We start from the raw sequence: 26,804 nt of genomic DNA, 5'->3' as shown, positions 1-26,804 counted from the left end.
CCTCCACACACAAAATAGTTCCCTACAGTGGCCGAGACTACTATGGCAATGGGTGCTTTTTGAGACCAAAAACATATTTTTGCTTTTAGCCAGCTGCAGTCCATGCAGGTAAAAGAGGTGGGGCCGTGGGGCGTGTAGGGGGGATTTCGAGGGATGACGCAGAGGGAAAATTAAATAATTAATTAATTTTCCCTCTGCATCGTCCCTCGAAATCCCCCCCCCCCCCCCCCCACGCCGTCCCACCGATGATACCTGCACAGACCACGGCTGCTTTTAGCCAATGATTCTTTCTTCAGAATGAGGACGATCCGGCAGCTTCCCTAACAATCAGGGCAACTGCTCGTTTGGCACCCTCTGGGGTGAGAGGGGGGCCGCTGAGAAGTTTGCGAGGGCCGGTTTTGGCTAATTCTGTTACAAGGGGCAGATATTGCCGGCCCCCAGTAACAAAAACGGCCCCCCTGGGGCCCATACCAGCCCCCACCCTAGCGGCCCACCGGGGAAACGCCCGGTGCCCGCTACGACCAGTCTGGCCCTGCTAACAATAAAGTTGTGCAAAAGCCATTCCAAAAAATGAAAACATTAATTCTAGCTGCCGCCCACGCAATTCTTATGACCAGTGGCTTAGCAGAGGGGGGGCGTCTTTCCCCGGCACTCCCTGGACTTGTTTGCCCGCATTCCCCTATGCCCCCCACCCTGGCTCTTACGGCCGCCATGCACGGCAAAGCCTAGCTACGCCACTGCTTATAACTTTGGGTGGCCTGGAATACTCTGAATAGTCACACTTGTATGAGTGTGCTGGTTAGTGTTTCTGTTGGTGCTATGATTGTTCAAGATGCAATAGCCTCGTGAGAAGGGAACCGCAACTTACTTCTTTAAAAAATGAATCACTATTTATTATATTCATTCACATTTCTATTTTTCTGACAGTTCAACGAGGCTCTGCTCTTCAGTTTTTTCAATACCAATCTTAAACATGAAATCTAAAGTTAAATTAAACACAGGTTGATGGGGGTCCCCAAAATGACAGTAGCTGCGGCCTGGAAGAAACCCGAGGCCCCATCCCTAACCCAGTGGCATGCACAATTGTGGCGGGCTTTGGCTCTAGAGCGAATGACTGATATCGTTGAGGACACCAGGAAAGGTTTTGATTATATTTGGTCACCATTAGTCAGTTACCTTTCAGAGGGGCTCCCTTTGACAGCTTGCAATCCAAGACTTGGGGACCTCCACTTATTTCTAATCTAACTGTCCTCAAACGCCGGGAGGTATAAATACTGCGCTGATCATCGGGGCGAAGACCTAGTACCCCACGCCTCCCACCCATTTCTCTTTGCTTTTTTATTTTCACCATGACATCTTAGGTAGACTTATTCCTTTTTTTCTTTCTTAAGGTTCGCTAAGTTTCCTTTTCATGTTACTCTCTTGGGAGGGTAGCTGGTTATTAGCTAACATGTCATGTCCTAATGAAACTGTGCCATATATTAAAAAGCTCATTCACCTGGACATGAGGGTAAAATGTAATTTTTCTGAACAAATTGTATACCTGGGCGGATGGTAATATTGAGAATTGTTGCATATGTACTGCTTTTGTTGCACTCTCGGTGAAAATTTCAATAAATTTTATTTTAATAAACACATGTTGATTTCCAGGGGTTTATTACTGTGATGCTGGTCACATCAGTAGCGCAAGCAGTGTGTCGTGATCTCTAGTGCAAGTAAAACGAAATGGGCCCCCGGATGCTATTAAAATTATGAAATACAGCAATAATCAGGGTTCGGTGGGCTCTGGTGCCACTGCACATGCTGCACCAATGAAAGCTACACCACTGGTTATACGATACGATTAGATTCCCGATTTGTATGGAACATCATGTTATGTACTATTTGCCTGTTTGTTTCCTATATTCTCCCTATAAAGCGCTCTGATACCCGCAAGGGTCTTATTCGCGCTATATAAAACCTTCAAAATAAAATAAAATAAATAAATTGGTTCACAATGATATAACATGAAAAAATGAAAAGTGCAATGACCAATGAACTGGAAAAATAGGTCTGGCTTACCCTTGTGGCTCTTAGCTTCCCTTTCTTGATGAGGTTCTGGATGAGGCTTAGAGCCTTGGCCCGCTTGTTGTACACTCTGATGGCGCTGAACCCCACCTACAGGAAGACGAGGGGACAGCGTGAGCGCGTGAGCGCGTGAGCGCAGCGTCGCATAGTCACCAAAGGTCACAAAACAAGAAACAAATGACTTACAATGGAAACAATGGTCTTTCTAAGGCTGTCGATGTTGCCGTAGAATAGCGGACTGGAGAATCGAATAATCTTCACTCCTTCCGGCTCAACCACCTGAGAATAAAAGTGAGAATAAAAGTTTTGAGAAGTGAAGCTGACATTTATTGCTCGAAAGCACCTGTTGCTCGCATGGCAAAAAGGGTATTAAGAAAGAGAAAACCTGAAATGCGTACATTTTTGTAATCCTTGACTGACTTGTAGATGTCGGTGCCAGGCACATTTCCAAGCGATCCACTGCTGGGGCTAACAAACGACAAAAATACAGTTTAGTCAGTCATGCATCCGAACTCTCCCAAACCTACATGATGGGCACATCATGCCCCCAGTGCACTGAAGCAAAATAGTGCTCACGATAATGCATGTGCTGAGTACATCAAGGTATGCTCATGGCACCTAATTACTTAAGACAGAAGTAAATCCTGGTGAAAATGTATTTTTGACGTAGCTGTCTGAGTTTCTCGCTACAAAAGCAGCACTTAAACCTGGCAGGGGCAAAACTATATTTCCCCATATCTATGGATGGAATTCTATTAATTATTTTGTTGGGAGTATTTATATAGTGTACCTAGCTCAGAGGGAATTGGAGTGTTTTGTATAAGTCAGGGAATTACAGGACAAACTTGACGATGACTGGTGACAGAGGGATGTTTGCATAGCAACAGGGAACACATTTCCCCACATTGGGGAGAGTATGTGGCCTAACGGCTAGAACGGTCGACCTCGAAGCTGGGGAACCGGGCTCGAGTCTCAGAAGGGATGCTCAACATTCTGTGATTCTGGGTGAATCACTTATTCTCCCAGTGCCTAACAAAAATGAATGTGGCGGAGCTGAGAATCTACCAATAGAGGCTCACTACGAAAGAACTCAGATGGGAAGGACAAAACCTTCGAAATGCTGGAGCCTTCTCACGGGCTGTCCAACAGAGTGCGAGAGACAGGAAAAATTTTCTGTGTAAGCCTTGAGTAGATGAATGGTTCCCATTTATATTCATTGAATCCAAATATATTTCAATTGGATACTCTTAAAATGTGCCATGGATCCTCTATTGCGGACCAATATTCGGCAATCTTGGGCTAGACTGAAGCAATTGCCAGTAGAGCGGACTAGCCCTAGTTACTCAGAGCAAGACAATCATCGGCAGATGCTACTGTCGCAATCCCTTTCTGTCTAAAGACAGAGGCAAAGGGTCATGAAGGTGGTGTGGATCCAAGTAGTTCTGCAGTTGTTGCTTATTGACGTGCTCCAAAATTTTCCAGGAATCTGGGAGTTTCAATGCATGCATAAACAAGCTGTGGTGAGAGGGTGTAAAGATGAATTCTTGAGAAGTGCTTTGACCAAAGATTTCCTAAGAGAATGTGGGACCACAATCCTAAAAAGACTGGTCTGTAGTCATGTTGAGCCTATTATTCGAGATCAGTAAATTTGCATTGAATAGGGTGATAGGCCAGGATTCTTGGGGAGCGTTGTTTAGAAGTGACAAGCAACGTTTCCATTTCCTGAAAAGCAGATGTGACGTCATTGAAACATATGGGCAGCCATGTGCATCACATGAAAGCTACAGGTGGTGTCTGATCCATGGTTATAAATGTACGTTTTATTATGTTATTTATATCTGTATAGAACTAACTACGACTGTTTTAATACTGGAAGCAGAACACAGAAGCAGACTAGAAGGACCATTGTTTGTTAGTGGTTGGTACAGAGCTTGGACCTTGTCAAGGCATTGCCATGATTCACCGTCATGGGTGTTGCACCCCACCCGTTACCTATGCGAGAACTACAGGTTTTGGAGGGACAACCAGAGGCCATTCTTGTCACACACGTGTTCCACTAAGAGAGAAACTAAGGAAGGTCTAATGATAGAATACTACTTACAATTGCACTCTCAGCACAATGGTCAGCAATCCGAAGACCAGCCCGGCCAAAAGTCCAAGGTCGAGACCCAGAATGATGGCTGCGATACAGGTGAAAACCCAGATGGCCTGTTGGAAACAAATGCAAAGCCAGTCATCTCTGTACTCATTAAAGTGTATTTAAGAGCACCTTGTTGGGAAGGACAGTACAAACTGGACAGGTTTGATGCAAGCACGCTGAGGCAGAAAATGTCTAGGAAACACTGACACAAAGGTGCATAGACTTCATTTATGCCCAGAACAACAGAAAACTGAGCAGGAGTTGGAGTTCAGCAGGCAGGGGATTTCAGATTATTTGACCAGTTCCAGCAAATGATAGGCGTAAAAGCGCCTTGTGAATCTTATCCAAAATGGCCCCACATCACGGGGGCAAAGCAAAGGCTGAGTGAAACAACTAGTTTGATTTTTCGTCTTTAATCGGTATGAGCACTATATAGGTTTGTTACCTTACCTAGGGCCTTCAAATTGAGTCTCTGCCAAAGATAGGGCTTGAACATTAGAGCCACTTGGGGCACAATGGGTCAAGGGATGGTTACCCTCGTATAACGTGAGTGTGCAAAGTGCCCGATTGTACAACGACGAAAAGCCCAATCGCAATGTCTGAAAATGACACTGTGAGTCACAAAAGTCAACACTGTGATTCTGTGTGAATCGCAAGGAAAAGGGATTCCACCTCATTTCTTGTGATTCGCTAAGAAATGTTTCAGTGCACTGTGACCATTCAAGGAGTCACAAAGCATTGAAAGGTTCCAGGCCACAGTCCTTAGTCATTCATTGGGTGGAAGTTGCTGGTGAGGGACAGCTTCCACTGTGAAAGTGACAGCTGAGGGCACAGGAGAAAGGAGAAAGCGGGCTCATGGATAGCTGCATGCTCTCCACAGTTTCCCTCCCTGAAAGTGTCCCTTTTTAATGCAGCCACTATCCCTTGACACATCTAGCAGAGGGCAAAGAGTTCTTCAGATGCACCGCAGACACTATGCAACTGCAGCACTGCAATACAAGTATTCTACTACACCTCTGACGCCTGCTTCCACACTTCAGTCCTGTTAACCTCATCTATGCTCATGACGAGCTCAGCTCGTCATGAGGCACAGTGCAGCTGCACTCATGACGAGCTCAGCTCGTCACGGCCGTTGGAACGTTGCACACGGGGATAATTACCCCGCTGTGCTGAACATTCGGAAAACGGGTGTGGTTGTGACAAGCTCCGCTCGTCATGAGTGCAGCTGCACTGTGCCTCATGACGAGCCGAGCTTGTCACCAGCACAGTGGCGCTGCGTGCGGCCCCCCCGCACAGCGGGGGGAAACACCCCGCAGCGAACAGGTTAAATTGAACCTTTTTCTGGCAGACCAGTGTGCATAGAGACTTGCACTTCCCAAGCATGAAAAGGTCAATGTAACACTTTAATAGATATGTGGTTCCGAGGTGTAGAAGTGAATGAATATTAAATATATGATTCACAGTTCTATGTAGGGAACTGCAGTGCTCTTTGGTTGTCTATAACATAGTTAAATGCAAGGATGTCCCAGAGCTGGTGAGGGTTGGAGTTTCAGACTTTGACAAAATGTGCTGCTGTGAACTAGACCATGCTAAAGGCTGCTGGATGGTGGCACCCCTGCAATTTGTGGAAAGGGCGTATGACCTACTAAGGGCCTGATTCACAAACATCACTTTGTATTACTACAAAAGCAGTACTACAAAGTGCTACCCACAAACTGCACTTTTGTACTAAGTTACACTTTTGAGTACGTTTGCTACTTTTCAGTATTCACAGGCTGCACTTTTATAGTATCTTACGTTTATGTAGTAAGTCCCTACCACCATTATTTTAAGTGGGTGGGTGTTTCAGTACCAGTGGTTGGCCCTGTGTAGTGGTGGACTTACTACAAAAAGTGTAAGTTACAAAAGTGTTACGTTACTACAAAGGTGCAGCTGGTGAATAGCGACAAGGCATGACTCAAGCCTGCATTGGCTTTCCCATCTACAGTAGGGCCACGGGTGATGCAGAAGAGACAGAGGAGTGGGGAGTGAAGAGAAAATGTTGGAAGACAGAAGATGAGATGAGGGAAGAGGGGTAGAACGGTAGAAGCTTAGAAATTGGAGGGAAGGAGATAGAGGGGCAAAGTGGTAGAGCGGTAAAGATAAAGGAGCAATACAAGATGGGATGAGGAAGGAGGGCAGAGTAGAGGCATCTAGGCAGAGGGTTAGAGAGCAGTAGAGCCAGAGTTCTAGAGTTAGAAAAAAAGTGGTGAAGGTAAAAGGGTAGAAGTCAAGTGGATGCCAGGAACTTACTGAGTCGAATTTATTCTGTTTCCACAGGCGCGGCACATCCAATACCTGCCAGAACATTCCTTTCAGGTTAGCGATAACAATGGCTGCCAGCACAGACTGCGATGGGGATGAGAGAAAAGTTGCATTCAACAAAAGAGGTGAAAGACAATGTTGAGTCAAAGCTCTCTTATAAGTTGGGCTGTAGGTTGTTATAGGATACATCTAAGATATATGTTCTCATGCTTCATTGAACCTGATCACTTCTCAGAAACTCTCTGTAGTGGATGGCAGAGCTTACCCATCATCATCCCCTTGACTTGCCTTGGTGTGTTTCTATTCTTCAATGGATTTTGTCAGATTCAATAACATGAATTCAAAGCCAATACCTTTCTCCCAAGCTCTTCCATGGATGATGTAAGGTTACCTCCCCACCACTGAGAATCCTAGAAGCTCAAACCAATGTGTACACTGTCAGAATAAATACATTTTGTGTTATTTCAAAGAAAATAAGTTGTACCTTCTGCAAAGGCTCCAGCAGCGTCCCAAGGGCCACAATGGCTATCAACACTATTAAAGCTGAAATAAGGCTAGCCACCTAGAAACAAACAAAGAAAACCTAAAGTCAAAATAGAGCAAGCAAGAGCCATTTTCTCCCCATTAGGGTTTTGTTTTGTTCTCAGTTTTCAGCTAATGAACTGACTAGCTAAATGTTCTTTGCACGTTTGCCTAGGAGGTCACTTGAGCACAGCTCACTCCAACAGTTGCAAACTCCACATACACTGAGATCCAACCCTAAAAGAAGGTCAAAGTGCACATCCCTCTTTACCCCTAAGTCCATCATATATATTAGGGCATTTATTCATGCGGCTTTCTGAAATGTAACAGGGGCATTGAAGTGTTCTACAATTTAGGCACATAGTTTCAAGACTAAGACTGTAGAGACATAGGCACATACCCATGTAGGAACATTTCAACAAAATAAAAATAGAATGGAATTGTAAGTATATATAAACAACAATGGGGAGTTTAATCAAACAGTAAACAATACAGATACATGGAGGGGAGTACAACAGGAACTTGAGAAGTCGTGGCAAGCAAGCTTAGCTCAGAGGTGAGAGTTTGCTTTAGGTAAGTAAGACCGAGAGGAGGATGCAAGAAGGAAGGGAAGAATCTGAGGCTAGATCAAGAAATAATAGGCGAACAGGCTCAAAGGGAGGTGAAAGAATAAAAAAGGGGAGCAACATCAGAATTGCAGCTGAGGGGAGAATCAGGAGGTCGCATAAAACAGAGACAGGAGAGCAATGCAGTTATCAGCAATGCAGTTGGTTCAAACCAAATTAGTAACTCCTTCAGCTCGCTCCTACTCGCCTAAAGAGGATTGAACTAAGGTGCTCCCTTTACACCCAGGAAGAGCATAAGGTTCTACACCCATTTGCATGTGCTCTTTCCCCTTGATAAGCAGACAAGAACCGCACGTTTGAGGAAAATAGATTTTCATGAGCCATGGCTTTGTGGTAAGCTGGGGTGACCAATGAAAAAGCCACCACAGACCTGGTGGTATTAACAGAGAAAAGATGTTGCTTAGGTTGTCCATCCTGCCCTGACACTGGAAGTCTGATAATTCTTCTAGGTGAATAATTTGAGAGTAAGCATGGGCGGAAAATCCGTTTCGCTCGCGGATTTTGCGGATTTTCGGTAAATTCGCAATCCGCAAGATTTGCGAATCTCCCGCAAAATCCGCAAATCCGCGAGCAGCGGATTTTATGGCTTGCTCGCACTGTTCGCGTGAGTTTGCGGCTTTCCAGTACAACTTCGCGCCCCGCGAATAAGCGCTAAATTGCAGAAATACGATCTTAGCAAAACTGAAACTACTTACCAGGTTCAAAAGTTCAGGCTCATCATTAGTAGCCATTTCCTGTAGTGCTTCCTGAGGGGCCCCTCCAGAGTTCAGTTGCCAGTTGCAACTATTATGTGACCCTGCTCTGAACCTCAGAATAGTTACACATATGCCACAAAGGTCCTGAATTACAGCTAAGGGAGACAAGCAGGAGCCAGGCTGGAAGTTCAAATCCATTAATCAGCCCCTAATTCATTATTGTCAGTTGGGGCAGGGCAGGTGTTGTAACTAATTTTGCAACAATGAAAGCACTTAGCAAGTGCAAAAGATCACTAACCAGGAAGCACTATGGAAGCAGGTGCCAGCTAAAAAAATATTCTGTGACACATTAATCAGCCCCAAATTAATTCAGGTCACTTGAGGCAGGGAAGGTGTGCTTTGCTTTGCCACAATAATGTAAAACTGGACAACCAGAAGGTGCTGTGATGAAACAGAGGGTGGCATGGGTGGGCCAGAGGGTGGCATGAGTAGTCAGAGAGTGGCAGTGGTGACAGAGAGTGGCAAACACAAAAAAAAAAAAATCCGCAAATTCGCGAGAATTCGCGGATTTTGCGGATTGCGAGTTCGCAAATCCGCAAAGTTCGCGAACGCGAGATTCGCAAAATTCACCCATGCTTATTTGAGAGATCAAAGTTCTTGCGTACAACAGCAGAAATGCTCACTGGCCGTAAGATCAGTGTGACCACGACTAAAGTATACTATAGTGTGAATCAGACCATTCAGAGGTTTCCACTGAAAGCTGGATATTCAAGGCTTTTCACCAAGAGAAAGATGTCAATCTAGGACTGGATGTTCTGAGGCTATCCATGGAGATAGTTTGATAAAGAGATCTGACTTAGTGACTAGAGGGGTTTCCGAAAACAGTAACGAGATTGTCCTACCCTTTTAGAGTCAAGCAGAATCAGTGCTGCAAGGATATTGGAAAACACGCAAGCTATCATGGGTATTCAAACTATGGAGCACAACCAATCAACTCCAACAGTTACTACGATTGGTAAAAACAAATACCTCCAGCACACATGCAGTACCATGAGCAGCAACCGCATTACAGGTGCTGATCACATAAAATAACAGAAATTACCCCCAAAATAGCATGAGCTCTAAAATGGTCTTAGAGAGGATACGACCTATACCATACTGCCGCCACGTAAAGCAAAGACTGGGTGGGCTCAAACAACACTAATATAATGACGAGGGAGTGTCATGGGCGCCCTAGCCCTGCCACTAAAACTAAAATATCCAATGGGCAGTGGTATTATTTAAAACCAACTGTAATTGTTTTGTTCCGGGAGGTGGAACTGTACTGCATGTATCTTTACTACCAGCTTTATTCAACACAGGACTGTATAGATTACTGCAACACCATCAAATGTAGCTGAGAAAGAAGTGATTTTCTGAGTAGAACTCACTGCTGGCAGTATTTCTCATGTAATGGAGCACTACTTTCTTTTATTCATAAAAATTGGAACTGGTCGTCCTATAACGCTGGGTGTTTTCGAGTGATTAAGCACGGCGGGCTATACTCGGCTGTTTCTCTTCCTCTGGGTTAAAGTAAGTCCTAGTTCCCAAAAATGAGTGCCAATGTTGAGCACCTGCAACCCTCGGTTTGAATCAAGCACAGAAAAACACCACACTTGAGAGAGAATTAAGTACAGTGAACTTTACCTGCGTCTTTCCACCAGTGCTTTCTTGGACGGCGGTTCTTGAGAGGGCAGTGGTTGCAACGAAGCAAGAGAAAGCACCTGAAAATATGTTGGTGATCCCAAAGGCGATGAACTCCTTGTAAAATTTGAATTAACAAGGTCGTAAGTGATTAGATATTAAACACATACGCAGTTTCTTAGTAAAATACAAACGATTTTTGCTACCATTTTAACACTTGCACCTATTAAGAGTGTAGCACAAACTTTGTAGGACTGTGCTCCATTTTATCACTGAGAAGCATCACACAAAATTACCAAACTTTGGCTAGATTACACCGGTATTAAGGACATTTTGCCCAGGTCCAATCATACCCTAACACTACCATGTCCCTATCCTTGTTCTTAATATTTGCCCTGATACTAATCATACACTTTACCTTAACTCTTCTCTTAATTGTGGCTATAACCCTAATCCTTAAACTAAGCCTATCTTTGGGCTTAATCTTGGTCTCAACTACTCTTAACCATAAACGTCACCCAAACCCTAATATTAATTCTGACCAACACTAACCCTTACTCTACCACAATAATCACATCTATGCTGCACTTACCCTTAAAATATCTATTAGTCTAACCCTAACCCTAACCCTTTCCTTATCGTTTAATCTAAATCTCGCCCTAACCCTGACCTCCATTTTAGCCCTCATGCTGAATGAGGTCACTTGTACTTCACTTGCATTGTTTTTGCAATAAAATAGTTTTTGATTACATATTTTTCAAGGGTTGTTTTTTGATCAGTTACATGAGATGAGCTGTCAATATACTGCTTGGACATTCCAATGCATAGCATTCACCTCTGAAGGTACTGTGCCCATGACTGTGTCCCAGTTCTCAATATGTATGGGTTCACACAGATTTTGGTGCTCTATAAGGCATCACTCGTACTCTCAAAGGCTCCCAAGCAGTGAAATTAGGTCACCAGGCTTAAGGATGGAGACAAATGAAGTAAGCATGTCTGCAAATCAGACTGAAAGAGATCCAGGAGGTATGTATGCCATTGTGGCCCCATAGATTATACTAAGGTCATGCCTCTGATCTACATTCCAATTGCTTATTGGTTGCTGGGTGTGTTCTGTGGCCTGGTGGTCCTCTAGCTGCATGTCCTGCAGTTTCAGTGGCACTATTCATCTTAGAGGTTTGGAGCCACAATATCGAAGTTTTAATATCGACCGGCACATATATTCGCTGCACAATATCGACTTGGCAATATATTGTCAAGGTAAGTAGATGGGGCGTTACAAAAGTAAATCTACGCTTCACTATGTATGCTTACTGTTTATGAAACAGCAGTATGGACAGTGCGAAGCTGGTATACGTGCAGGTCGATTTTATTTACCTTGATATTGTGACATACATCCGACCATGATCATTCTGGGTGTACTTCTCCATTGATGATGCTCTTGATGATGCTGCAGGGCCTGTTTCAGCAACATATAAGACCCCACCACACTGCTCAGGGTGCATGTGTCTGTGACTGGGAAAACCCTTCTCACTTCCTGTCATCATAAGTTATGTGGTAGCGGGGCATTTCTGTTCGCATCAATTTATTGCCCCAACCCTGCTTTGCATTTTTTCAACGTAGTTGGTTAATTTAACCTTTTCCATGCTCATGACGAGCCCAGCTCGTCATGAGTCACAGTAGAGCTGTGCTCATGATGAGCTGGGCTCATCATAACTGCCGCGGTCCACCCACGCGCGATTGATTCCCTGCCTGTGCGGGCGAATTAATCAGTGGGCGGAGTCATGACGAGCCCAGTTCGTCATGAGCACAGCTCTACTGTGACTCATGACGAGCTGGGCTCGTCACGAGCACCGCGCCCCCCCCTCCCCCGCGCCGTGGGGGATTACCCCCTCAGCAGAGGGGTTAAGCTTTGGTGCGTATGGCTTCTACTGATACTAGAAATGTGGTGTCCTATGTTACACAATGTAGCTATGGCCATTTGTTTTGTCCACTATCCTTCAGAGTGCTGTGACCTCAATGCCCATTGACAGCTGTCCATATAAAAACAGTGGGCCTTTTTTAGAGTTTGGTGGACAGAGTACTCCATCACAAACCTGGTGGAATAAGTACCCCGGCGCCCAACTCATACTATTCCTGCTCGATTTAGAGTCAGTAGAACTAGCATGTTTCTGCTGGTGGAGCCCCGCTCTTTCCACTGGTGGAAACCTTTCACCAACTGCCCGACTGACTGACTGACTTTAAGCCCTTGGTCAAAGCATCTCAGACTGTCTGCCACAATTGTTTCCTTTTTGGGGCCGCCAAGGTAAGCCTGGCGTTCCTGAACAATAAAACTGACCCCCACATGCAAGGAGAAAACTTCAATATGTGTTTCGTTTTTCAATATCAGACTTTCACTGGAGGAGTTTGTTTTTAAAAAAACAGTACGCTTTGGTGTGCCAGCCCACTGAACATGGTGAGCACACAGTAAAGTCTCAGTGCCTTCATCTGAGCCGCTGTGGAGGCAACTCTGCTGAAGGCACGGACATATGTGCCTCCGTGGAAAAGGCCTCTAAATATGGCGGGCTGTCAACCACAGGAGTCCATCCTTTATCAAATTGTCTGATCCTACTGGGCAGTTCACTTTACTTTACTGCGCTTCATTTTCCCTGAGTGACCAATCGGAGAGCACCATGAAATAAATCAGATATGGATATCTGCTACACAAAAAGGCACTCCTACAAGGTTTAATATGAAATAACATTGCTTCACATGTAACATTGAAATTGTTTCAATAGCTAAAGTAGATAACAGAGCATATCTTTCATGGTTGACTTATTGCAACCTTGTCATGGCACAGATGTTTTCCTGAATATGTCTAAGGTTATGTTTAGAAACGAATGCTTTTGATAAATGTCATTCAATACAGCGATATTAACTAACATGTTAGATTTAAAACCTTACTGAATTTGTACATTGTGTTTGTTATGTAGAAGCTATAGCAAGTATGTCCATGGCTTGGTTCATGCTTTGGCTCGGAGGCCCTAGAGTAGACACATGGCTTGGCTCACTTTGTGAATTAGCTGGTGTATACCTCTCTAATGCATACATAATAGCCCCTAAATGCCTTGGATTAATCTGTACAGAAATTGAAAAGATAAAGATCTGCCAAAAACATTTCTTTCCTTTGGGTCCCCCATTTGTGTTAGACAGCGCTCCAAATCAGGTTCCCAGTGGACAAGATTTTAGTTCTCCCCTAATAAACTGGACCAGTTTTGCATGGAAATAAATCCACATTTAAATTGTCAGCAGCTTCACAATAATCATAACCACTATTTGAAATGGTTCTGTATACAGCACTGGCGCCATTTTAAGAGGTGTAACTAAGATGTATTATTAATAGCCAGTTATATGATTCTCGAGTTAGTGCCCTTGAAAGGATAGAGGGCAAAGTTGACCATACAATGGTTTGAACTCATGACCTACTGTTCAACATTTATGTCAGTAGCAGCTGTTGTTTAACTCTATGAGCCATCCTACATGTTACTGAACCCCAAAGTGCTTCTGCAACAGCTCTGCTCTAATTTTAAATATATATATTTTTTATTTCTTTTAAAAAAAATTTTTTTTAGATGATCTAATTTTGTGAGGCCTGACAACGCACCAGCTGCCATCTGACATGTGAGCATGCTCAAAACACTCGCATTAGTAGCTCATTGTGTCCCTCGATTACTCACACCATAAAAAAAGAGTACACGCAAGCATACTGTTGGAGTACACCAAAAAAATAATTAAGGGGAACATTGGGTTCAGAATCTTATAGTAACACCAGTGTGGATTGGGGCAGGGAGACAGCGGTTGAAAATGTGATGAACACTCACAAACTTGCTTCTTAGTGAGTTTTCACAAATTCTCCCAATAGTTTTTTGCAGCCAATTTGTGCATAGGACAAAATACTGGAATACGGCCCCATTTCGAGATGGACAGTAACACTAACTGGAGGATACAATACCGGGGCCTTATTTATCGATTCCGGCTAGTATCTCCACCCTAATACCTTGCCATCACAAGATGTCAGCCTTGGAATATGCAACAAAATGCTGGAGCTGGAATTACCAGGTCCATTTCCACATGGGGTACTTGGTTCCGGGCCCCTTTCTGCTCCCATTTCCTCCAGCATTTAGAAGTTTAGAAGTATGCCTAGAAACACAATCGGTTTTACTGGCACTTGGAACTTTGTGGTGGGTATCTCCTGCAGAGGTGCCACTCCACACAACTCATACTGTGAGCTTAAGAGGGCAAGCCAGGAACGACATTTCCCCAAATATCCACAAATTTTCCTTAGGCACAGAGGATGGGGTTTCTTCATATGGAAATATTTTTTGGAGACTGTACTAGACTCAGGAATAAGTATAGTACATCTTTGACTTGATAGGAGTAAATATGTAATGTGTCGGTTCTGACTGAAGATGATTAATGCCGAAGAGTCTAGAAACACCTAGAAGGCTAATGGAGGCCATTCTTTTAAGAGAGGCAAATTATATAGTCCAAAAATCTATTTTCCTAGTTAAACAACTGGCTAGACAAACTAGGAAGTTAGTTGGTTGCCTATACCACAGTGTCATCTTGTGTTTTGATGTGGGGCCGCCTATGTCCCATTTTCTGTCTCTTTTAATAGGAAAGAGGCAAAAATAAAACAGCTACCTTGCTTTTTTGTCTTCCTTAATAGAAATGTGTCAGAAAGTTCAATAATATTATCTTGACTTTTGATTCACACATTAGGTTCCATCATTGATTTATTTTTACTTTAAGCTTTCCATTTAGGTTCAGTTAATATCCAAGTGGCACTGGAACTCAATTTGATGTTTCTCCTGTGTGATGAATGGTAGGTCTTGATGTTACTTATTTTGTAGCATGTTCTCAAATATATACAAATATATAAACATTTTTAAAAGTTCACCTGATTTCCATCAACAACATAGTTGTGCTTCGTGGCATATACTTTTCCGACGGACACAGCAATGGCATACGCGACTATGGCTATAGGGAAGGCCGATCCAATTATATCCGAGAACATTGACACATTCGGGGCCACAGGTGGTATGAACCTGGAACATCAAAAACAGAGACACATATGTTGGTGTGCTGCTGCAAGGTTTGGCCCAGATTCTCTTCACATTCTAGCAGCCTCTTGGCAAGGAGGCCGGCACTCCTTCTCCAGGACCTGATACATTCTAGATTTTCAGGCTATTCACAAGGATACAGTTGCATGCTGGGAATCTAAATGAGAATAATTTACATAGCCACAGTAGAGCTGATTCACAAAGGGCCTCTGCACTCATGGTGGAGGCGCTGCAGTCTTGGTGGAGGCCCTGCAGTCGTGGTGGAGGTCCCGCAGTCATGGTGGAGGCCCTGCAGTCGTGGTGGAGGCCCCCGCAGTCGTGGTGGAGGCCCCTCAGTCATGGTGGTGGCCCCGCAGTCGTGGTGGAGGCCCGCCGTTGTGGTGGAGGCCCCGCAGTCATGGTGGAGGCCCCGCAGTCGTGGTGGAGGCCCCGCAGTCGTGGTGGTGGCCCCGCAGTCATGGTGGAGGCCCCGCAGTCGTGGTGGAGGCCCCGCAGTAGTGGCAGGACGTCTGCAATGAGTAATTGTAGTTCGGAGGTACGGCCAAGGGTGCAGGCCCCCTGCCATGACCGCAGGGCCTCTGCCACTTGTGTGGAGGCCCTTTGTGAATCGGCCCCATTGAGTGTTCTGTAAATTAGATCGGGTTCTGCCCTCCTGGATAACAAACACAGCCCTAAAACAATCGGACAATACACATTTAGAGTGCTTGGTACACTGAGCAAGTTGTATATGTTGTAACGTGATTGTATATGTCATCCTTTCATATAGTTTTCATATAGTACCATTTAGTAAGTGGTCTGTGGTATATTTGTGCTAATTAACTAAGGAAACAACGAATGGTATTACAGGACACATAACATCCTAAAACATCATTCAAACCAAGAAATACACTTTAATGTAGCTGGGGTAATGAGAGAAGTCATCCTTATAGGCTGAAGTCACAATTCTTCAATTCATCTTAGATATAAAACCCAAGCCAAAATCTCAAAGAGCCTCTCGCAATCATGTAGTGAATTAAAGTCAGAGGGCTTCATTCACAAAGGTAAGTTACACTTTTGAGTACGTTTACACTTTGTAGTAGGCTTACCACTTTTGGTATTCACAAACTCAGAGTGTAAACTAACTACAAAAGTCTGAGTTACATGCCTCCACCCCAGAATAATGCAATTGGCTTACTCTTGTGAGTGTGGATGACATCCCTACCTAAACTTGCCTCTGGCCCTCCTTAAACCACTCTTACTCCTCATTAATCTCATCCCCTTTAATAGTAAGTCTGCCACCCTTTTCCTCCCACTACCCTGGGCCCCTTCCACATAAACGACTAAAATCTATACTTACCTGTGTGGTGACTCTGCAGTCAGGGCGAAGAACTCCACACACATGAGGATAGGCAAATCTTACGCTTTGTAGTATTACAAAACATACTGAAAAGTGCAGATTGTGAATCAGATCTAGACACTTCCTCAGAGCCAGAGGTCAGATCTAACCATCAGGCACCTTATCCATCTAACTCTATTGTCGGCATTGTAGGGGAGGGCGACAAGTATAAGACTTTCCAACCTTGGTGTAAAGTCCCTCCTTGAAATGAGTGCCAGCATGGCCACTCTCCATGGAATTCTTATTTTTTTACAATGGTTCCTCCAATATTGTGTTGTAAATCTACCCTGACACATAGATCCTCCCTATTACGAATAGGTGAAGTTAACAGTTATCGAGGGATGGGATGTGGGCAACGCAAATACGTCGTGCAATGCCTTAATTGGAGAGGAAGCGCAACGAAAAAAAGCTTTGATTGGGGGGGAGAAAGTGGGATTCTGATATAAGATGGACAAAAGATTCTATAGAGTCAGTGATATCAAGATAAGGGTAGTGAAACCCATATACCATGCACTGGGTTAGGCTACACAGGCAAACAACAAGACAGAGAAGTTCGGGGACCACTTGAGGTGTGTAGATCTGAAAGGATTTCAGCAGGGATGTGGATAATGAGCCATGTCCATCTAGGGTGGAAAAAATTGTGTTGCCTTGAAAAGGGTTTAAACTGGAGAATAGGATGGAGACTCTGCTAGCTACAGATATAGGACAGTGGTGGTGGCCGTACACTGGGGGATATGTGAAAGTCAGAGTTAAAAGGGGCTCAGTCATGTATGGAGACAGTAATAAGGGAAACAGGTTCCTTAGGAAAGGCCTTGTATCTTCTGACTCTGGTGGGTCAGGCTCGATGGACATTTACTTTTGAGGTTAGAAAGAGAAAGGAGGAAATGCTTAAAGTTAGCCTTCTTGAGGTGTTATATTGAAGTGTTTTAACTCTTTGAAAGGACTGATTTTATATATATATATATATATATATATATATATTAATATTAATTATGAGAGTGCAATTTGATATATCCCGGATGCATTCCCTTGGCATTTCCTATTGGAAGAATGAATGAGTTGATTTATAAATGATGAAAATATTGTAAATAATGAAAAACTATGCTACAAAGGTGATGGTTTCTTGTGGACTGCGACCTTGCCGATGTTGCCCCAGTCGGTGATACGCCGATACACGGCGAGATTACATCAATTTTCACCGACTTGGGTTCAAGTCATATGTTAATGTAACAATGACGGTAACAACTTAATCCCTGGTGCAACTGGATGACAATCGTATTGTCCAAAATGGTGTATACATTGTATATAGTGTAAATATTTGTAAATAGGGCTATAGAGATGCCATGACACGCTGATACACAGCGAGATTAAAATTCACTGTAATCCAGTGAAATCGGCATTAGTATAACACAGGGGTCAGAACACATTGCGAATATGTCACTGTGTGAAGTATCTGACCCACTTAGTAATGGCTGCCCTTTTGTAAATATTTGCATGATTTGTCCCTTTTCCCTTTCATCTGACAGGAAGTGAATTGTATATATTGTGTTGGGTAACGCGGCACATACGAACACTGACGAAAGACTTGAGGTCTGAAACGCGTCTGTTTGTCTTGTCAGAAAAGCCGAAATAAATCTTTGTAAACATACCCCCGTGAGTGCGTTATCGTTTCTGGAGCAAGGGACGATTGGAGCTGCTATATATGTTTATATCTATATATGTTTGTGTATATATATATATTTGTATATAAATATGTATGTGTTTGTGTGTGTGTATATATATATATTTATTTATTTATTTATATATGCCATACAACTAACCAAATGATACTTCACTTTAATTTCCTAAAAAGTATAATTAGCCAATCTGGTGTGCGGTAACAAATAGGAAGCATGAAGGAAGTAAAGAGTCAGTATATGTTGTAACTGCTGGAATGGCTGAAGTGAAGCATTAGAAGTGGTAGGATAGATTTTTTGATCTGGGGCTGGTGGTGGCTAAGAAAAGATGGAAGTCTGAAGATCCCCCAAAACCAGTAGCCTGGACCCGCTCTGCACTGAACCGGGCTAGAGCAGTGGCGGCATCGCACCCGAAGGAAGACACCTTAGGGCTGCTCCAATATCCCATTGCAGATAGCTGGAACTCTATACTAGTGATGTTGCAAATGAACATGCTCCCTGATCCGATAGAGAATCGCTCACAGAATGAGGAACCGGGGATTACTTGAGGAGTCAAGACAAAGTTCACCCTGATAGAACACACATGGTGGGATGCCATGTACATGCGGGCATGATTAACAGAATGTCAATGTATAGGAAATAATCTTTTATTTTTGCTGTAATCCAGAGACATGTGGTGGTTGTCTGGTGGGTTCGCAGTACACGGAAATGCCTGAAGTTTATTAATGTTTGATCCTGATGATGGGTTACAATGTGTATGTTCCTTCCTAATATGTTTGAGGCTGATGATAATGGCATCCTGTTATTGCTCTCCTGCATAGCCCATGTTTAGTGGAGCAAACCTTTGGACTCACCTTGGTACTTCTGGTATAAACATGTAGAGTACTGATCTGCGATTGAGTTTACTGATGCTATTGCAAAATTTGCAATTATAAAAGATTCGTTGTATTGTACATAGGGATTGCTGCCCACACATGGCTATGCATGCATATTGTAGATGGTGTGGAGGACAACTAATGACATTCCCTTGGGGTGACACTAGGATTGTGGGACATTTATGCATGTAATATACAGGTGAAATGTACTTTTTACATTCTAAAAATCAAAAAACAGTTCAGACAATTTTTTAGTAGTTGTAGGATACGTCCCTCTCTATGGGAATCTCAGTAGGAAACTATGGAATATGCTACCAAAGATTGAATGAGTGACGGTCATCAAACACTTATTTGAAGGGGTTGCTAATAGAAACCGAACAACAGAGAGGATACTCATTTTTTGAATTCTTCAAATGAACTGTTGTGATGAAGCTGCAAATTTGGGCTAACATTACCAACCAAGCTGGATCTTATAACTTATCCAGAAGACCCACCTTCTGCCAGAGCTCTGCAAGGTACCAACTGCACCAGTGCCTGCCTGGCTCTACCAAATGCTATGATTTACATTAAAGGACGCAGAACACTGGGAAGAAAAGAAAACTGTGAAATAACATACATACTGAAAAAGAAGATAACTGCTGCAGGATTTCGCTAAACAAAGAGAAATTCACTCACCCTCTTGGAATGGTTCTCACAATGCCAGCATTGTATTTTCCCGCAAGATTAGCTCCATACGAAATCCCTGTTGCTACGATTGTCTTTGGATTTAAAAAAAACAAAAAAAAACATCCAAGTGAATAATAAATTATTTAGGCTACAATATATTTTATTTTTATTTATCATTGTATCTTGGCTCTCAAAGGTGTAGCTGACAGTACCTCTTGCTGTTCCTAATCTCGACAATCAGCTGTCGAGAAGGAAGAGAACAGGTACTTGCTCCTCCTGGTAGTACCAGTCGTGTGTGGGTTCCTGGATGCAACAGAGTGGGAGCCAGCACAGCACCATTCCCCATGCTTTGCAAACCAGGCTTCTGCACCTTCAATGACCATTGGGGGCGGGGGGAGTCTTGCAAGTGATGACCCTTTGTGAGGGCCCCAGAACATAGAGAGTGCAAGTTGTGTGCATTCTCCACATCATCTAGTAACAGGCAGCAGCACCTCCGGCCCCTGCCCCACAGCATAACAAGGACCAGAGCTGAGAGTAGCTGCTGACACCACCAGACAGGAAGGTCATTTCATAGATGGTTATGTGTGTGCCTGTGCATCGAAAGGCCTATGTATATGTCAGAGTGTGTCTCTTTATTTGTGCATATGTAAGCCTGGTGTGTACAGTAGTGCACCTGTGCATGTGTATGTGTACATGTGTGTGGGCTTAGACTGCAGGTGACCTTGCACATGGTAGTATAGCAGACAGGCCTTATAGTCACTGATACTGTTTTTGGAGTTCAGCAACTCTACATGTTTTTTGATTCAATTCTTAGCATTCTACGGGTTGGTGACTACACAGTGGGCGAGATGTTCCCTCAGACTTTTCTTCACAGGTTCTGAAGTTGCTCCATGAATACAAACAGACACTGCTGCACTACTCGGGTGAGTTAGTAAAAAGGGGGAATAAAGCAGGATGTTTATGAAAGCAAAACGACAGGAAATGCCACACCAATAACTTCAATAAGTACAGTGCGCTCGGATATGGTAACCTGTGCTTTCGAAACCTGCAGTTGTGCTGTAAAATATGAATTGTAAAACTGTAAAAATGTATCGTTTCTTATGAACATTTTTATCACTTTCTTCAAAAATAGTTCAGAGCACATTTCAGATCAATAAAAGTATTTGAGATCTTTAACATAGGTTGTGCTTGGATATGCTCCCAACAGAACACGGTGAGTCACCATAGTAAGTGCAAACACACTAAAGTGTGTAATTGTGCATGAGTGAATAAGGATTTAAACAGTTAAAACTAAGAACCTTAATATACAGTCTTGTCCTGGGACACTAGTCCTTCACTCAAAAAAGTCCTTGTGAGGATATAATCACAGTTATTTATTGCACCCCTTCAGATAGTCAATCGTCCACGTTTAGCCAATGTCCCCCTCTACTGAATGTTGGAGAAGTCCTTTCTAAGTCCTTCTAGGTCCTATACCCTTGTTCCACTTGATATCGACATGTTTCAAACGCATTCCCTTCTGAAGTCTCCTCAGGACAGGGGCTGGTGTAGGTAATTTCTGATTCTGACAACTAGGTGGTGGAATTGCAATCATCTTTAATAGAGATTTGAAATGTACATTAGAACCAGTCGAGATCCCTGACTGCGAAGCCGGCTTTTTTAAAATATCTTTGAACCCGAACTTCACGATGTCTGGCCTATTGATATACCGGCCCCCCGGCAATTCATCCCAATGGGCGTCAAACCTAGCCAATCATATCACTCCGTACTACATTGCCTCCAAAAATTTCTCACTTATTGGTGATCTCAACTTACATCTTGACGACCCTTCCATCCCCTTTTGCTCTAATTTGTTAGATGATCTGACGGCCCTTAACTTGACCTTAGTCAATTCTGGACCTACACATAAAGTGGGCCATCTACTCGACCCCATTATTTCTAATATCAACAAGCTAAAATGGCAGAACACCACTGCCATTTGTTGGTCTGACCATCATTTAGTAAAATTCAGCATCAATCTCCCACCTACCACCACTATGCAATCTGTTTTTCTAGCTACGTCCAGGAAAAACTGGAAGTTACTGGACATGGCAAAACTTAACTCAGCACTCCATGAAAACCCTCCTAGAAACGCTCACGACATGGGCAGCTTAGCAGCAGCTACTCAAAAATGGCTCAGTGACGCCGCTGATCACTGTTTACCCACCCCTCATATCAAAGGAAACAGACACCGTCACCCTGCCCCATGGTTTAATGACCTTTTGAAAATTGGAAAATCGAAATATAAGGCACTTGAGCATCAATGGCGTAAAGACTACGCCCCTGACGTTAAAAAGACCTACCATGAAGCCAGAAATTTATACCACACTGCTTGCGCGAAAGCGCGAGCCTTGTTTGTTTCTAACACCATCATGGAAGCAACTAATACGTCGAAAACTCTGTTTAATAAGGTAAAAGAACTTGCGGGTGTACAAACCACAGCCACGGCTCCCCCTCTGAATACTCAACAATGCCAAGATCTAGCATGTTTCTTTACCGAAAAAATCGAGAAAATCATCAGGGACATTAAAACCAATAACAATGAACCATCCCCTTTTGCTGACTCGGAACATGCTCCCACCAACGAAAATACCTTGGAATCCTGGCCTCCCATCACGGTAAACATACTGACGACCATTTTTAAGACCATCAAATCCGGCTCCCCCAGGGACCCGATTCCGATTAAAGTAATTAAACAACTGGACGATCGCTCCCTGGAAATCATCGTGGATACGCTTAATTCCTCGTTAGAACTTTCCGCAGTTCTGGCCCTCTGGAAACACGCCATGATAACGCCATTGCTAAAAAAGCCCACAGCAAATCCGGAAACCCCAGCAAACTATAGACCCATACCTCTGCTCCCTGCTTTTTCCAAATGCTTAGAGAGACATGTCCACTCGGTCTTATCCACCTTTGCTGAAGACAACTCGCTTTTGCACCCCTCGCAATCGGGTTTTCGGGCTGGTTTCTCGACAGAAACCACCCTTCTAGGAGTCACGGAGCACATCCGGAATCTCCTTGATAATGATCAAACGGTCGCGCTCGTGCTTTTAGACCTGAGCGCGGCCTTTGACACCATATCCCACGAAACACTCATTAAGGCGTTATACAGAAACGGTGTCCGTGGGAAAGCGCTCGAATGGATTCGGTCCTTCTTGGCGCAACGGACATTCTAAATAACATCCTCCTTGGCCTGCTCCGACACCTTCAAAGCCCCTCACAGAGTGCCACAGGGATCTATTTTGAGCCCCCGTTTTTTAACCTTTACCTTAGACCCCTGGCCGACCTAGCGGAAAGATCTGGACTTACCCTCATGACCTACGCCGACAATTCCCAAATTATATTCTCCCTATCTGAATCTTGTCCATCATCCCCATCTCTCCTCAAATTAGGGCTTCAAAACATCCTTAATTGGATGACAAGAAATCAATTAAAGCTTAACGGAGACAAAACAGAGATTCTTCTTTTAGGGAAACGGCGAGATCTTTGGAACCCTTCACACTGGCCAAACCAGATGGGTAATTTTCCCACCCCAGTTACTCAAGTTCGTAATCTGGGAGTCATCATGGATAGTTCTCTCTCCATGAACCAACAGGCCAGCAAAGTTGTCGGCCTATGCCTTACCATTATCAAATGGCTGAGGAAAATCCTTTGGATGCTGCCCTCCTCCACTCAAAAAACCGTAGTCAATGCCCTCATAACATCACGGCTTGACTACGTCAACATTCTGTACCTTGGCTCCAACAAAGCGGTAGTCAGTCGACTGCAACTTGTCCAGAACGCAGCTGTTCGACTACTGTGCAGAATCCCTAAAAATTCCGGAGTCTCGAGCTACCGTTGTGAACTCCACTGGCTCAGGGTAGAAAGCAGAATCCGTTTTAAAGCCCTGAACTATATGTTCAGAATCAAAGCAGGTACTGCACCCAAATGCCTTTTAGCTTTGGCTCATCCTTATACTCCCAAGCGAAACCTTCGCTCGCAATCAGCTGCCAACGTCTGCGTACCAAGATTTAAACTGGCAAGAATGGGAGGCAGATCTTTCGCCCACCTTGGGCCATCCCTCTGGGACGCACTCCCTCCCTACATTCGAAAGGAGGAAAACCATGTCAGGTTTAGAAGGTACGTTAAGACTTGGCTATTCGAACAATAACCAGAATAGCCAGTAATCTCCTGCCATCTTTTTGCTGTGTCTCGGCGCCGGGAAACCCTTTTTGGGTAGCTGTCGCGTCTTACAAATTTAAAAAATAAATAAATAAATAAATAAATTCTGTTATGTGGACATTAACTATGGGGAAGACGTGGCTTTAAAGTTTTTAATTAAGGCATCTTGGGAATGTTATTTGGCATATAGTGAAGGTTCATGAACCACGTGCCAAAGATCTGGAGGATGAGCTGGGTAGTATTATAGTTAGTAGCAGAAATACGATGCATATAAACTTAGGGCCAGATTTACCATCCCTAGCTCTTTTGGCCCGGTGCCACTGCGCCTGCTGCGCCATTTAAATCAGGCCCCTTTTACCAGAATGTAACTGCAATTCTGACTTCCTGTGAAGTAGTAACCTGCAGTGGCACCAGGGCCAAAAGCTCGGTGGACTCCACAATACACATATTATTCCTAAATTTTACTACTAAACAGTCAAAAGTGCAGTTATCTAACAGGCACAAGGGTCATGATTACAATGGAGCAGCAGGTGCAGTGACACCTGGACCAAAAGCTCCAGGCACAACACTAAACACCTGATATTGCTATATTTTACTACTAAGCAGGCAGTCACAAGTTCAGTTACCTTGCAGGCAACAGTGTCATGATTAAAATAATGCAGCAGCTGTAGTGGCACCAAGCCAAAAGTTGTCATAACTCCTTTAAACATCAAATATTGTTATATTTTACTACTAAACGGGCATTCATAAATGCAGTTATTTCGCAGGCACTAGGATCATGGTTTGAATGGTGCAACAGGTGCAGTGGCACTGGGCTCAAAAGTTTTCAGAACTCCACTAAACACATAATATTGCTATATTTTACTACTAAAGAGGCAGTCACAATTGCAATTACCTTGCAGTTAAAGAGTGCATGATTAGAATGATGCACCAGATATTGAGTCAATATTGAAAGTGTCAGTTCATCATCTTTTATTGAGAATTTATTGATCATAAAAATAAGCCATCAGCCAACGCGTTTCGTTCCTTTTCACAGTAGGAACTTCGCCAGGGCTCCAAATAATAAATAGTATGGTCACGTTTGTAGATGAGAGTCGTCGCAGCAGTGTTTAGTGATGGTCACCCCAGGGTCAGGGTATAAGGTAAGTTCCTGTCCCGGCTCGTAATCTGAGTCAACGTGTTTGAAGGCGTGAGCAGGATCAAACAGGTCAGCTGCAGTTAGTTTTCTATGTTCTTATCATTGAAATGGTGCAGCAGGTGCAGTGGCATCAGGGCCAAAAGTTGGCATAACGCCTCTAAACACCAACAATTGCCATATTTAAATACTAAACAAGCAGTCACAAGTGCAGTCACCTTGCAAGCACTAGGGTCATGATTGCAAAGGTGCAGCAGGCGCAGTTATACCGAGGCTGATAGCTCTAGGAATCCCTCTAAACACCAAATATTGCTATATGTCGCTACTAAAGAGGCAGTCACAAGTGCAGTTATCTTGCAGGCAATAGGGTCATGTGTTAAATGGTGCAGCAGGTGCAGTAACACCAGGACCAAAAGATTTCAGAACGTTTCAGAACACCCAATATTGCTATATTTTACTACTAAACAGGCAGTCAAAATTGCAGTTACCTTGCACTTAAAAGGGTCTTGATTTAAACGGTGCATCAGGTGCAGGGGCACCGGGGCCAACAGCACTAGGGACTCCATTAAACACAGATTATTGCTAAATTTTTACTACTAAACAGACACAAGTGCAGTTATCTAGCAGGCACTAGGGTCATGATTACAATGGGGCAACAGGTGCAGAGGCAACAGGCCCAAAAGTTGTGGAACTTTATTCTTACGTTAAGACTGCATAGAGTTTACTGATTACTATACTAATACTTATCTTTCCCTAGCTGCACATATTTAAAATGTGCTTGTTTAACTCAGCTTTAGTGGGTGGAACTTTTAACTAATTTTCACATTCTTTATGATATTGTTCCGCAATTTTTTTATTTTTTTCTGTGTAATTCGTTTCTTGCTATTAAAATTGCTTTGTTTTGTGTCAGGTGTTTGTTTTTGCCGCATTATGTAGAGTATACCCGAAAGGAGTGATTGCTGTGCTTTACATGAGCACGCTCCGGTCTGAAGGGATGTTTTAACCTCCTTTATCCATTGGGACAGTTTCTGTATAACATTACAGAGCCAGACAGCAGCCGCTGAGTCTTCGATTGTGAACACGGTCATGTGCCTGTTCTAATGATATTCCTCAGATTTAGTAATTGTAGCCTGTTTCGTCTACTGGCCGGGAAGGGACGCTGTATAGTTTCAAGAGCACTGAATAAAAAAATTCCAGCTACTGGGCATTGTTGTCGCATTACCTTTGTGAGCAAGCATGTTTGGTAACTGTATGGGATTTGTGCTGATGTCTTTTTTTTGAAGGTATCTATCATTTTGGATTCTTTTAAATAAAAAAGAAAAAGAAAAATCTTCTTTGGTGTGAGTTCCCCACTTTTTTAACACAGAGGGGCATACTTACAAGCCCCTTGCACCGCCAGTGTGTCACTTTTTGTGACGCACCGGCGGCACATTTTGCTGCCCCATATTTACAGGGACACAAAAAGCCACCCTGCATGGCTTTTCCTGTCCTTGTAAATATGGCCCCTTTACATGCAGCACTTTGCGTGAAAGGGGCGTTCCATGGGTGTTGCTGTGGGTGTTCCACGCAACACACATCGAACCTGACACATTCCCAGATGTGAATGCGTCAGAATGCTAGGCCTCCCCAGAGGAGGAGTAGGGAGACGCAACAAGGAGAAATGTTTTCTGCAACACACATACAAAGAGGAAATCACCTCTTGTGATTGTTTTTGTGTAGGAAGGTGTCCCTTCCTGCACAA

The 26,804-nt window shown here is 43.6% G+C and overlaps 1 protein-coding gene across 1 annotated transcript in view; it reads right to left on the bottom strand.

Moving 5' to 3' along the window:
* SLC26A4 (solute carrier family 26 member 4) overlaps window positions 1–26,804 on the bottom strand; it is a 190,414-nt gene that overhangs the window by 17,418 nt on the left and 146,192 nt on the right. Inside the window, exons 8-16 of the mRNA XM_086967193.1 lie at window positions 19,741–19,823; window positions 14,977–15,124; window positions 10,041–10,154; window positions 6,996–7,073; window positions 6,500–6,595; window positions 4,169–4,275; window positions 2,466–2,535; window positions 2,254–2,346; window positions 2,062–2,157 (exon numbers count right to left, since the gene is read on the bottom strand). Coding sequence (XP_086823319.1) covers window positions 2,062–2,157; window positions 2,254–2,346; window positions 2,466–2,535; window positions 4,169–4,275; window positions 6,500–6,595; window positions 6,996–7,073; window positions 10,041–10,154; window positions 14,977–15,124; window positions 19,741–19,823 — 885 coding nt within the window. The remainder of the gene's footprint in view (window positions 1–2,061; window positions 2,158–2,253; window positions 2,347–2,465; window positions 2,536–4,168; window positions 4,276–6,499; window positions 6,596–6,995; window positions 7,074–10,040; window positions 10,155–14,976; window positions 15,125–19,740; window positions 19,824–26,804) is intronic.

Source organism: Lissotriton vulgaris, chromosome 1_1, assembly GCF_964263255.1.
Source record: "Lissotriton vulgaris chromosome 1_1, aLisVul1.2, whole genome shotgun sequence".
NCBI lineage: Eukaryota > Metazoa > Chordata > Amphibia > Caudata > Salamandridae > Lissotriton > Lissotriton vulgaris.
The sequence above is the reverse complement of the archived record's forward strand: the minus strand, read 5'-3'. Positions and strand labels throughout refer to the sequence as shown.